Source organism: Homalodisca vitripennis, unplaced genomic scaffold (genome assembly GCF_021130785.1).
Source record: "Homalodisca vitripennis isolate AUS2020 unplaced genomic scaffold, UT_GWSS_2.1 ScUCBcl_4148;HRSCAF=10151, whole genome shotgun sequence".
NCBI lineage: Eukaryota > Metazoa > Arthropoda > Insecta > Hemiptera > Cicadellidae > Homalodisca > Homalodisca vitripennis.
The window spans coordinates 23,198-37,349 of NW_025780259.1; the positions used below are offsets into that span (position 1 = coordinate 23,198).

Below are 14,152 nucleotides of genomic sequence, written 5' to 3' on the forward strand. Positions count from 1 at the left end.
AATTTTGACACATCATTAAAGGCCAGAAGGACGAAAAGTTTCTTGGTAAGCATCTAAGATGCTATAATGAACATCATCATTCCACAACACCTGAGTGAAATCTAGTCTCACTTTTATATACCAACAAACATTGAGTCTACACTTGTAAAATACCTGATTGGAGTCTAGTCTCAGTTTTATTCAACGTACATTGAATCTACCCTTGCATACACCTAAGTGGAATCTAGTCTCACTTTTATACAATAAACTGAGTCTGCACTTGCAAAACACGTGAGTAGTGTAGTCTCCCTTTTATTCAAGTAACAGTGGGTCTACTTTCGCAAAACATCTGATTGGAGTCTAGTCTCATTTTATTCACTTCGCCCAAGTCTATGACTCAAAAAGGATGTTACATGGATTTGTGATACGTGTTTTGTAGGTTATATGATTTACTATTGCTTTATTTATGGTAATGTGTTCAGTCATATTTTTATGGGAGTAATGAATTTACCATACTGTGCTATTCAGTTTTAAAATAAATCATTTGTAATGCATATTGTGTATTTTAGTTGAATAAGTATGTTTATTTATATGCTTTGTCATTCTATGATGCATGATAAAAAAATATTTTAATAATAACACATAATGTTCAGGAAGAATGGGGAATCCAAGTAACAGGAAGAAGCACCGGGACTCTTCCTGGAGTGTCCAGCAGGTCAGTTTGTTCCTGGAACTTTATAGCACAAACGTTTTTCTGATGTGAACAATCCTAACGATTTAAATTGAAGCATATTTTGAGAAATTGCAAAATAATCAAAACACAAAATAATACTCGATATATAAAACAATATTGAATTATGCAGGTAGTAATCAAGCAGTTTTTAATATAGGCCTGTAAGCGTTTATATAATAAGGTTTCAGTTAGTAAATATTTGGTAGAAAATATTTTAAAAAGCCTCAATGAGTTTTAAAATTTTCCTGTTGCCCAAGGATCTGTGGTATTTCAATAGAAAAACGTAGTAAATTTTGCCTTTAATGAAAATAATTTCAACAGCGTTCTGAGAATTCACGGCCCCCTCTACTTTATTTTAGTCTCTTTCGTAAGTGGCCAGTGAATAAAGGGGTAGGGTTGCATATGGGATTTTGTGAACAAGCTCCGCCTTCTCTATTGTTACAATCGACACGGGCGGTGCTGCTGTCTAGCGGTTAGTCTGAAACTAACTCAGAGACAGTCTGCTGAGGGTTGGGACAGGAACAGTCCGTTCCGGCGTTCCGCCGTTTCTCGTCAGTTCAGTATCAGCTGGTGTTCCGCCGCGCTGCAATACTCTCTTGGCGCGAGATAAATAGTGTTTAAGTGGTTCTCAGATCATGGTTTTAAAAAATTTGTAGGTATAATATTGTAGAACACATGTAATATATTACAAGTTCAAATTATTAGTTAATTTCTAAAATGACGATATTTTATCGGTAGTGAAATGAGCAGGAGTTTAAATTGTTTGTTTGTGGTTATTCTCAATTGGACGGTGGTTAACAGCAATATAGACCTGGACTCTCCTATCAGACTTGCTCACTGCAGGGCTACTTGTTTATATAAGGTAAATTAAATTTTAGCATATTTCACCTGTGAATTAAACCTATAAACTAAAGGTTAAGACAATCAGCGACGAATTCTACATCTTATGAATAACCTATTTAAGTATTGGGAGTTAAATGCCTAATTAAAAAAAATAAAAAATACTGTGGCAAAAATTATTTATATTTGTTATAACTTAATCTTTACCAGATTTTGTTTGAATCACCGCTATGAATAATATTTAACCTACCAAAAAGGTGAATCATTCAACAGTTTGTCGCTTAGAAAATATTTTGAATTAAACTCCAGTTGAAGGGTACAACACAATATGGAAGTTAAAATCGAGCAAGGCTAAACCACAGGTTAGGCTTATTGTAAACATTATGGGAGGGGGTTGACGGTTTTTTATATTACTCTTGAAGTACTGAATTAAGTTCCACAATAAACCGAAGTTCCCAATTAAAACCATAAAGTCTATTTAAGTCATCAAATTTAATCTTCTTTATTTACATATTTTTGTTGCGTGAATATTTTCACTTTTTATAATCATAATTGGTTACATATATCAGAGGGGAGTAATTCGTTAACACGTTAGACTTAGATATGTAAAATATTATTATATGCGCGTATGGTACAATACTGTGTTTAATAAATTATATTTTTTACATAAAGTCACCTCTAAGAACAATAGAAATGTTATGATTTCATATGGTTCATCTCGAAATTACAGGAAAAGTATTTTTTTTAGATTCTAAAATTTCACAATAGAAATATATTGGTGAAAACGTTGCATTGGTTTCTTCTTTACGACTTCAGTAAAATTACAACTTATCTATATCTCCCTTCAAACTGCTAATTAATTCAAGAAGCCGTGGAATATCGAAGTACATAACCTAACAAAATGTAACACGGCATTTGTTTAGTAGTTCTTATCAACTTTGCTGCCTTTTGAACCCAAAATTATGTTCCAAGTTTAAAGTCTTTAAGAGTCAAAAGATCGCAGGGGACGAACAGGCAGACAGTTCAAGTTAAGTGGCTTTCTTGTGAGAGTATAATGTTTAGCAAAGTCACTTATAATGTACACTTATAATGTATACTCCTTAGGGCATAATGCGATCTCAACTTTATCCCAACTTCTTGGTTTTGGCTTTAAAATGTTCATGTTTTTCTAAAGTTTTAAGTGATGCAGTTCAACATACATTCGCCTAAGGTGCTTTCCTTTCAGAGAGTAGTTAGTTTGAAACTAAACATGCGAAACTAATAGAGTGGGGCATGAACAAATTTTAATTCATGCATCTTAAATATTACTTTAGGGATTACGGGTTTGTGTTAAGCATTTAACTCTCTAAACAATGAGTCTGGCTTTTAATCCTTGCCGACAAGTAATTATTTGTTTTATTGAGTGTCTTAATTATTTAATTAGTGCACATATGCACGGTTGAAAAATAACAACACATCTAGTTCATTAACTTACTTATTTAATACATTACTGAAATAGTGAACACTTTGCTAAAATCTGTAAATTAGTGTCTTGGTGGTTTAATAACAATATACAGTTAAACATAATAAGAGTTATTTTTTTTTACAAAAGTTGTACTTTTTTAGCTTGACCCATACTAACCGTAGATACTAACTAACTGAATCTGACTTAACCAACTTGACACTGAAAGAGACTGAAAACTGTGATTTTAAACCCTTTCGCAACCCTTCCATTTTTACCTTCACAATTTTTTTCGCGGCAGACGAACGGATCCTTTCTTAAGGAAAATTTCTTTATTCATTTTGCAAATAAATTAGATTGTGTTGTAGATTAAAGTTTATTGTTGGCGATAATTGATTTGAAAAGATAATAGTTATATTTTTTTGTATTAAATATCGATAGCAATGTCCGAAATCCTAGGTTGTGCCCTTATAAAGTGTCTGTACTAGGCCCTTACCCCGGACTATTGAGTCCTAGTTAGAGATGGCAGGTGCAGGTATAAATTCAGTCTGTAACCAGAAAAGTTATGATCAATAATGATCATCTCCTTATTCTGTTGATAAAATCTGTAAACACAAGTGATACCCTAAGAACGCATTAAAGCTAAAACGCAGAGCAATATAACAACAAAATAAATGTATAAAACACTCCATAACAATTCCCCAAAGTATTTTACTCCATTTTTTATTAGTTAAACAATTATTTTATTTTATAAAATGTGTAGTAAATGAAATGCCTATTTTACGAAATATTGCAACTAAGAAAAACGGAAGCTGGAACGGCCTTATTTGGAGCTATGCAATTAACATATTTAGTATTATAGAAGGTAGAAGTACGCCACATTACCTGTCGCGTAACAGGCTTCGCTTATAACGTCTGCAAAATTGCGAGCATTTTGCTCATTTCATTATAGAGATGTCTTAGTGACAGATAGACAGACAGACACTCATACAGAAAAGAAATTTACTCAACAATTACGCTTATCCGAATTTCATGGTTGGACGTACGCCATCATAGAACTTATTCTTGTTCATGTAGAAATGTAGTTTCATACAAAATGCAAATTATACAGATAAAATCTTCGTCAAGATATCTTACAACATGTCACTTTCTAATTTTTTGTTCATTTGGTTAAGTTTCATAGCGGTGTTAATATAATAAAAGGCGACCTATGATGCTATTGTTTTTCCCTTTTTATTATGTGGATAAAAATGTTAAATCCCATATGAGAGTATTCAGAGTGTTAAAAATTTATTCATTCTGCTATTTTCTTGTTGCCATCATGGTTACTGATAAGACTAATGTAAAAATACTAGCTGACGCTCAGCCAAATCCCATTTTGAGACATGCAACATCATGGAACTCAGTAGTGGTTTCATTCAAAATTTCAAGTCTGTAAGTAAGTTTTTTTTCGAGATATCGTGCGGAAAGACAGACAGAAAGAAAAATGAAATTGTTCTACCCACTCGAGTTATAGGCTTCGCTGACGCTCAGCCAATAAAAGCTACTAAAATTGTAATTGGGCATAATCTGTGTACGGCATTGTATATGGACACACTTACCTTCCCATTATAAACTGAGACTAGTCTGCTTTTGATTTGTGTATCAACGTGTTTTCACCGGTAAACGTGTTCTTGTCGTAAATTTTCGTTTGTGTTTCTTCTGATTTGGTGCTGGATTACTAGTGAATGTTTATGGTTTTAACGTGCAGCGTTTTCGTTGTGACCCCTGACTTTGGTGGATCCATTTCTATTTGTTTGAAATGTGTACTCTTTTTCATGCTTAACGTTGATTTAGGATTACACCTGAAAGAAGACAGTAGATACTAGCTTACGAAACTTAGCGTTTCTGTTTTTCTGGGAAAACTCTGTAAACCTGTTATCCACTATCTCTAACGAATTTTGTACAGACATAATCTCTACAGTTTCGGTTTAGAGATTGTTACTTTACCTATAAACTGACTGTTTTATTAAATTTATAGTTGCAACCAAATGAGGAAACAGGGCTTGAGCATTTTAACGGGGGATTGGTATGCTTTCAAACTGTATAATTTTGGAAATATAAACAGCTAATAGTAATAGTGTGAATTTATTAGACGCGTTTCCACCCACTCTCAATGAATTTGAATGAATTTCGATTAATAATGTGCAAGTAAATAACATATTCCCCCACATTGAATTTGGAACCATCTACAGGACGGACAGACAGATTTATTTATGTAATCAGTTATGTGCAAGGCTTTGGTGATAAATATTTTAAGAATGAGGAAAACTGTTATAAAAAGTAGAAGTAATGAATTTGTAGTCTTAGGACTTGTAACGTTGATGTATTTATAGCATTGTCTCCTTTACCGTTATAGTTAGGAATAATAACATGAAAAATCCTGTTTCAGATTCAAATTACTATCACTTCAGACCAGGTCTGCCGGTCTTCCTTCAATTGCACACAGGTTAGTATAAACATTTTAATGTTAACACACACACTCATATAAAAACACAATAAGAAACACTAACTTATCCAAAAACTAAGGAGGATATTTTATGACACAATAATCAGTTAATAATATGACACAGTTTAGAAATAATAGCAAATGGATTTAAAGTTTATAAAGGAAGCTACAATTTATACGATTAAAAACTATTTTATAAAAAATATAAACCTGTTTAAAAATGTCTAATAATAAATTCAAAGATGTCACATATTGTGTAAAGTTAATTTTCTAGTTGTGAATAAGATGCGTAAAAAGGTGAACCGGGTCCCATGTGCCAATTCTAGCCCATTCCTCCAATCTTTCAACTTGCTCTCGTTAACCAAAAGCTATTTTTGTTGTCACAACTTATTCCCCACTCCTGGCTCACCTCTGGCACGATGTCAACACAGCAGTGCATTTTACTCTCTTCGGTTCTGTTGCCTATGGCACTATCTGGCACAACACGCCCAGTAGCGTTGAAAAACAAATATGAAACAACTTAAACCATTTATTTTTCACACCCCGTTTGTTGATTTAACTTAGCAGATTTATTTTTTATGGTGAATTTAAAACTGATTGTGTAAAGTTTAAAAACAATTATTTTAGAATATGTGCTAAGGAAGTCATGGCGAGCGGTCTTAGACGTCGGACTTTTGATCGAAATTCCCTCCTTTTTCTGTTTGATAAGATCCTCGCACAGACCAGTGGCCCATGAGGACGGGCAGAATAATGTCTAAAGGGCCTCTCCTTAAAAAAGGTGAAAACATGACATATTATATTATGTGCATAGTGTAGTGTAGTTTACTGGCATTATCAATTCAAAGTATGCTTAATAGTACTACAAATATTTCTGTAGCATTAATAAAAAACTAATTGATACTGTTCATGGTAGAATAAAACTTTATAAACACCCCAGCAGCTTTAAATGCTTCAATTTGAAACACAGTCAATTTTTTCAATATTTTTGTTTCGTTATTACTCGATCAGATTGTTCTCATTTGATTTTCAGAAACACGACGTACAAATGCCCTTCACATTAAGTAGGACTACTATAGGTAAAACGCTTACGAAAAGAAATTGGGTGGGGTAATACAATTGGCGCGAGCGAGACACAATCCACACATATGATAAAACAGAGACGAGGAGATGTTTATCCCACTCCCCACCACTGGAGGGGGTTCCTCCTGCGCGTGGCTGCTCAGATATTTGCTTCTGCGCAGGTTTCTTTGCGAGCCGTTTTATCTATTAGTAGGTGCGAGAGCCTTTCATACTAGTGTCTTAATATTGATTACTCGTTTTGTTTCCTCATTGGAAAGCGTGCTTATAATATTGAAGGAGTTTTATAAATTGAAATTACTGCAGTCCATTTTGGCTGTATTTATAAGAAGAATGTTATAGTTGTGACTCATGTAATATAATTTCATTTGTCTTAAAAGGGTAAATAAACATGAGCAATCTCAGATACAAAAAGTGCTATAAAGACACTGATGCATGTATACTGTCCGTATGTGTTCTGTTATAGTTTCAAGTAACGAGCAAGACATTTATACCGACGTAGATTTTATGTATGTACGAGTATTTTAAGTTATGTAAAATACGATTTAATGTGTTTTCAGTGTTGGGAGACCTGTGAGGTGTTGCTACGGGACAGATCGCCTTGTAACCAGCCGCACTGTGTGAGTTTGTAGTTTGGTTAGTTTATTTAAAATAATTACTATTATTATAACACAACAAATCAATGTAACGTAGTATCAAAGTACCCGCTAGAACGTTTCGAAAGTGTTACCAACCAATCCTACAAAGTAAACTCATCACTTAAGGTCTTACTATTCCGTATGATTAAATGTCATGTGATGTCAGTTAATGTGACTTCTCATTACCATCGTAGTTACACATATAGCTAGTATAAAAATCAAGGAAATAGGAGTTTTCCGGGCATTTGCCATCGTTCAGTGATAAAAAAATATTATGTTCCCTCTACAACCCTTCCATCATCAAAATGAAACTTCAAACAAAGAATGTAGAAATGTCAGTTTTGTTGTTACCTTTCATTTTGATCTTTGTAACCCAAAATTAACCCATAATCTTGACCTTTCCTTGTATTAAGAGGAACGCATGAACTATCAAGAGTTGTCACATGGAAGGACAGACAAACAAAGACACTATTTCAAGATGTACCTGTCGTAGCCTTATTGACTTTTAGTTTTGTTGTTCTAAGTGATGTATGATATTGAGCAAAATAACTGTGCTTACTTTTTAAATGCACCACTGCATTAGTGCATTAGTACACTCTTTACCCGTATTGTTAATTCAATGATCATGGTTTTTCAGGGTGTGGGTTGTAAGGAAGCTTGCCGCTTCCCACTGCTGAGCCGCTCAAGCGCTGAGTTGCCTCAGAACGAAGAGACGCTGCTGCTGAGTGATTCACGCGTGTCGTGGCCAAGTACTGCTGGCGTGTACGTGGTGATGGGTCAGCAGAGCGGGCGACCTTGGACTCAGCTGCTGCAGACTCTGGATTCCAGCGCCCCTATACCTCCGGACTTGGATCTGGAGTCAGTGCGGGTGCTGGAGGTCCAATGGCAGGGACTCACCAAGGTGTACAGTCCACCACCCGAGTCACCCATTGTCCAGTTGGAAGCCGTACTCCGCAGTTTAGGCTTGGACGATAAGATGATCTTTGCGAGTACGGAAACTTCAGAGACACCATTACCTCAGGTGATGATCACAGATGTTTTATCGATCATTAAGTATGCAATTAAGGAACACAGTTAAACTTATTAACAATATTACAGAACGTGACCTCATCGTGGAACCTAAGGGTGGAATCGATGACTCAGCAGTTTCCTCTGGCGATGACTCGGATCTGCTGGCTGGCCAGAGAGGCAGCCACGAACTCCCTGATGTACCTGGTCACGTGGCAGCTGTGGGAGGGGATTCTGCGGGGGAACCTCCTCACCAACTCCTCATGCGCCACTCTGTCCTTGCGGCCTGATACTATCTACCGAGTACAGGTAAACGTTGGTTGATACAAAGTAAAAGCAGTTTTAAAAACTTAAAGAATGATATCAACAATTTTAACAAGAATACTCCTTTTAGGTGGCCTTACTCATTCCAGGATCTCACGAAGGCGAAAGTGAGCCTTTAGTTGTAGACACACACCTCGTCCACACTGAGGACTCTAGTGTCCTCTCGAGTCACGTGACCACCCTAGGGCTCGGACAACACGTCACTCTGACACACCACGGACAACACGTCCAGTCTGACACAGTCGCCAGACCCAGGGACCCAACTCGTAGTGGGGGTGGCAGCAGCAGTCATCGTGTTCCTAGTTTTGACCCTCAGCCTTACCTGGAGGTGGCGTCACCGGCTCTCGCTGCCTCACACGAAACTGATAGACGAAGACTTAGTGACTCCTAATATTTATAGAGGTTAGTATACTCGATTAGCTAGACAACTAACGCTTTAATGGAATTGAAGAATAATTAACAACTAGAGAGCCTGGAAATAGATACATCTGATATAATGCACATTAGTGGTACTTCACCAACATTTTTTGTTTGGTTTTATAAAGTTGTTATTGGGTATTTATTCATCAGTTCTTTTTAGACTCTTGGAGCAATTGGAAAATTCTTTAAATATTACTAAATGTTAATAAAAACACTACTTTTTCCAAATTGTTTATCAGTTCTTTGTTTGAAATTTGTTTTTGGTGACAAGGTTTGAAAGGATAACAGGATTGCGGACATTTGCGAGCGTTATATTACAAAAGGTATAAAAAAACGTTTCAATGAAGAATCTATCTTCTTTGTCAGGTGGGGGAGCTACAAAAATATAAAAATTAAGAACAGAAAGAAGAAAAGGGTTCAAACATACCCAAAAGCTGTTTGGAGTCGTTGTTACTGCACTGAATAGAAGTCCCGAGCACAAGTCACGAGTACGAGGATCGCAATCACACATCACACCAACACAGGCGAAAGTGGGATAGTAATTTTATTGATGCAAGTTTTATCTTTTTATGCAATGAATGCAGTTATACTAAATGAAATTTACTATTAGACATTTTCAGATGTTAGCCTATTCTGGAGCCTGTATTTGTTAGGGTTCAGAGGAACATTCTTAGATGTAAAAAGACAATACATAAGTTTAACCAAGCACAAATCAATATGGCGACAACTTTTCTTGTATATAATTTAGTGTTATAATTTCTTGCAACAAATAACGATGGTAAATGTCAAATATCCTACTAACTACCTCTTCTTACACTTTTTGGTGACAGGCTGGTGTCCTTATTTAGCTGTAGTCTGACTCAACCTGTGAAGGTTGTTATGAAACAAAATATGAGTAAGGATCAGTTTGGAAGGAAATGGACATTACTTGTCTAGAACTAAGGTTCAGGCAAGATATATCCCAATGCCATCCATTATCAGATACAAAGTTTGACATGTTACACCTTGCAGAAAATCACCCCCAATAGCTCATTGAGTGGGTAGGATAAGGGATAGTTATCAAAGTAAACTTCATCCTGAAGCCCTTTTCTGACATTTTTTTTATTTATTATATTAATTTTGCTCAATGTTTACATTGGTATACAGTTGGTTGTACCCTTTTTGAGATAACGTTTTTGTTCCAGTTTACCCACCAGCGATCAGGCTGGTTGCAGAGCGTGCAGATTATAGACACATCTTTTCAGACACAACCATCCTTCTTCAAGACTAAATTTATCGGGACTGTCCACGTTTTTACATTCATCGTTGACATATTTATATAAAATGAGCATATTAGTACCGAAGAATCCAAGTCCTTACGTTAGATCCAAATCTGTATAATGGGTAGCTCTAATTCATCCCCTGGATTAACGTTAAAGTACACAACTATCGCCTACTTGACGAGTGTGTTGGACAAATTGTAGAGAAGTATTTCACATAAAGTACTTTAGTACTTAATCGCGGAAAGCAGGTGGTGTGAAGAAATATATTTTAAAATTAGTTTTTCAATTAAGCAAACATATTTACACGAAGTTCAAACAGTTTCATCAATAACAATGAAAGTATTCCAAATCTTTAATATTTCTTTGTAATCAACGCTAATATTAAGAAAATTTTACTCCGCATATAAATGATAATAAAAATAGTTGCAAATTACGATGACAAAGGATAAATTGTTTTGTGCGTGGTAAAATAAATTTGTTTTTATTTTTGAATTGCAAAATATTTGAATCCTTTGTACAATAACTACTGTGAAACATCTAAATTCTTGTATTTGTGGATTTTTATGTTGTAGCTGTAACATTTGTGAATGCTTTCGTAACAATTAGTAGGTATCCATAAAAATTGCCAAAAGACAAAATAAATTAAAATCTGTACAATAAATCGTTACTATAATGGGGATTGTATAAACAAGAAATACTGTGTTACTTAAACCTAGAGTCATTACTTAATTTTAAGTTACTATTACTGAATGTTTACTATTTTATTATTATGTTGTATTTAATTTAATCTTGTACTTTTATCCTAATTAATTGTCAGTGTTTCTAGTCATTATAAAATAATTTGCAATGTGTTGTGTACATTTTAGTAACAATTTATCCTTCAATGTTACTATTATAATAGGTGTACCATTATGAGAATTGGAAGTTTTTTTATATACTCTTTATTTATTTTGTTTTAGGAAGTTGAAATAAAGATGTTTTATAAAATTGGGATGTTTAAGCATTATTTATGCTGCCACTAGCTTTTCTTACATGAGTGTTTCACATCATATTTTATGCATATTCACGCCAAATATGGTGTAATACAGCGTTATTCTTTTAAAGAAACTTTAAATCGTACATGTGAGTCAGCCAATACTTTCTTAGAGTCTTAAATATTTTCAAATCTCGAAATATGTTTAGATACAATAAACATAATTGCTTTGCCTTTTTATATATGACAACGTTTATTTCAGTCTTTATATAAAACTATTAAGTTTTTGCACCAAATACTAATTTTGAATACACACCATTAATTATTTTATATAAAAAATACAAATAATTCCGTTTATTGCACATATTAAATATAGTATTATTTTTCAATGAGAGTTTTTCGTTGATAGCTATAACTGTAACGTACGATTTAAACATTATTGTTTTAAAGATACGGACTTACACATTTAAGTGTTATTTACTTTCAATATTTACAATGTTAATTATGTGGAAAAAGTGTTTTATCATTTTACTTACTTTTTGTTTTACTTTTCAATCAATTATATTCTTGTTTTATTGTTATCGCTTAAAAGCTGTAATATGACGCTTTTTTCATGAAATTTCTTGAAAAAATTAAATATTATTAGAAAAGGAATTAGATTAAACACTATAAATAATGTTTTCTTTATTTTAATAAACGATGTTTATGAAACAAGAGCTAAAACAGGAAGTCATTAGTTTACCGATCTCTAGCTCATTAAAATTTTTCAATTCAATTTTAATGTTTTTTCTATTGACCTAGAATTTATTGAACACATTAATAATAGTTTCATTTAAGGAAAATTTCTCAGGTCTGTTTATTTTTCCGCTTTTAACACTGCTTCAAAGATACTAAAAATAGGCAATCGTATCAAAACAGGATGAAATCATTTAAAAATCATTAGATTTTAATCTTTAAGTTGACATAACTTCTGATATTGTTTAGATATATAATGAAAATAAATAAATACAGAAATATGAAGTTGCATACTTACTGCCATTAAGATAAATGACTCATTGTCATTTACGGTGAATTTGCATGATTTGATTTTAAAATGTTTTAAAAATGGACTAAAAGAGGTATATAATATATTTTGAATTTAGAAACATTCATAATTTCATTCAGAAAGCACATAAAATTCTTAATAGTGAATTTTAAAAGATGAAAGGTAAAGTTTGCCACAGTGTCGCATAACAGGCTTTGCTAACATACAAAATTTCAAGTTTTTATTGCTCATCTCATTCTTGAGATGTTCTGAGGACAGATATACAATCATACAGAAAATATTTTTGTATATTTCTTCATTCAGATAAAAGACAAATTGTGCCTACCTACTGAATAATAGACTTCAAACAACTCTCAGCCAATTTCCATGATTGACCATGCATCATCATACAAATTATTCTTATACATGTAGAATTGAATTCCATCAACATTATTGTCTAAATGAAATTAAGGAAACAGGATTTTTCCAGACACTTGCAATTGTTCAGTGTTTCAAAAAATCTGTAACACAAAAAGAAATCTTTCTCGAGATATCTTAGATATCTAGAAATTCACATTTAGATCAGTATGTTGGGTCACATAGCTATGGTTAAACAATATAAGTCTACACAGCAAGTCACCAAAAGATCATGTTGTATGTGTTGGGGTAGTTAGGCTACGTGTGGTAATTTTCATATGTTAAAATTGTATTAGTTACAAATTTATCCTTTCAAATATATGTGTTACATGATTATCCATAAAGCCAATATAAAAATATTCACTAATGCTCAGACATACCTATGGTGTGACATGCACCATAATCCAAATCATTTTAGTATGATGTTGCCTATAAAAAAATGCAAGTCTGTAGGTCATTTTGCTTCCGAGAATCGTGGGGACTAACAGAAAAAAATGACAGTTTTCCAGTCTCTAAATAGTAGGCTTCGCTGACGCTCAACCAATGAATATGCTGCAGATGTAGAAAATCGAGGGGTGTCGATGGGCACTGAAATTTTACTCTTTGCACATTCATGCCTGGATGATTTATCACTTACGGCTCACAATTTTGTAAAAACTGCTGCTTTGATTATAAAATGATTTTAATACTTTATAGATATACAGATTTTTTATCGGTAACACATTTAAATCTCTAAAAATTGGAGCTGAACTCTCCATTTTATTTCTTAAATTTTATTATTCTTTATGAAATGTTTTTGCAGAGTAACAATTGGTTTGAGGGTTGTAATATAAGTTCCTCCCCAAATTTCTAAACCGTATTCAATTTTAGAATTTATAAAGGCCAAAATAAACTTGTTTAAGCAATCCTGTATAGCATACCGTTCTAAGAGAATAAAAAAGTCTAACATACTTCACTAGTTTAGACTTAACTTCAGCTATATGAGATTTCCAATTCAACTTTGAATCTACCAGTAATCCAAGATACTTAATACTATCAACCTGTTCTAAGTTTGAACAATTACACACTATATTATTATTAGAATGACAACTCAAAACATGGTATTTAACAGGTGTAATAAAGGATACTTTTCTACATAAGTTAAATAATAAGTATTTGGTTTTAGGGCTCATTACCATGAAATTATTAGAAAACCACCATCTTAAAGCATTTACATCATGTTTGCATACTCAGTTGTACTTGTGCTAGTGAGTCTGCTTTATAAAATAAAGCAGTATCATCCGCAAATGCTACAATCTTGCCCTTAAAATTACCATTGCACAAATTATTAATATAAATTAGAAAAAGAGGGCCAGACAAAACTGATCCTTGGGGTATCCCTATACCTAGTTTACCTACTTCACTGAAAGTTTTATTAGCTTCTAGTTACTTGGGTTCTATCTGTCAAATAAGAACAAAACCATTGCAAAGCAATTCCCCTGATGCCTGCGTCATGCATTCTATTTAAAAGTACTCGATGATCCACTGT

General features: G+C 33.6%; 1 protein-coding gene across 1 annotated transcript; it reads left to right on the forward strand.

Annotated features, from left to right (window-relative positions):
* Positions 1–1,214: 1,214 nt before the first annotated feature.
* Positions 1,215–11,184, forward strand: LOC124372828. The gene is made up of 7 exons (XM_046831233.1): positions 1,215–1,574; positions 5,425–5,481; positions 7,119–7,178; positions 7,834–8,217; positions 8,295–8,513; positions 8,599–8,930; positions 10,133–11,184. Exons 1-6 carry the CDS (start codon positions 1,455–1,457, stop codon positions 8,917–8,919), a joined length of 1,161 nt encoding a protein of 386 aa, XP_046687189.1. The 5' UTR covers positions 1,215–1,454; the 3' UTR covers positions 8,920–8,930; positions 10,133–11,184.
* The last annotated feature ends 2,968 nt before the right edge of the window (positions 11,185–14,152 follow it).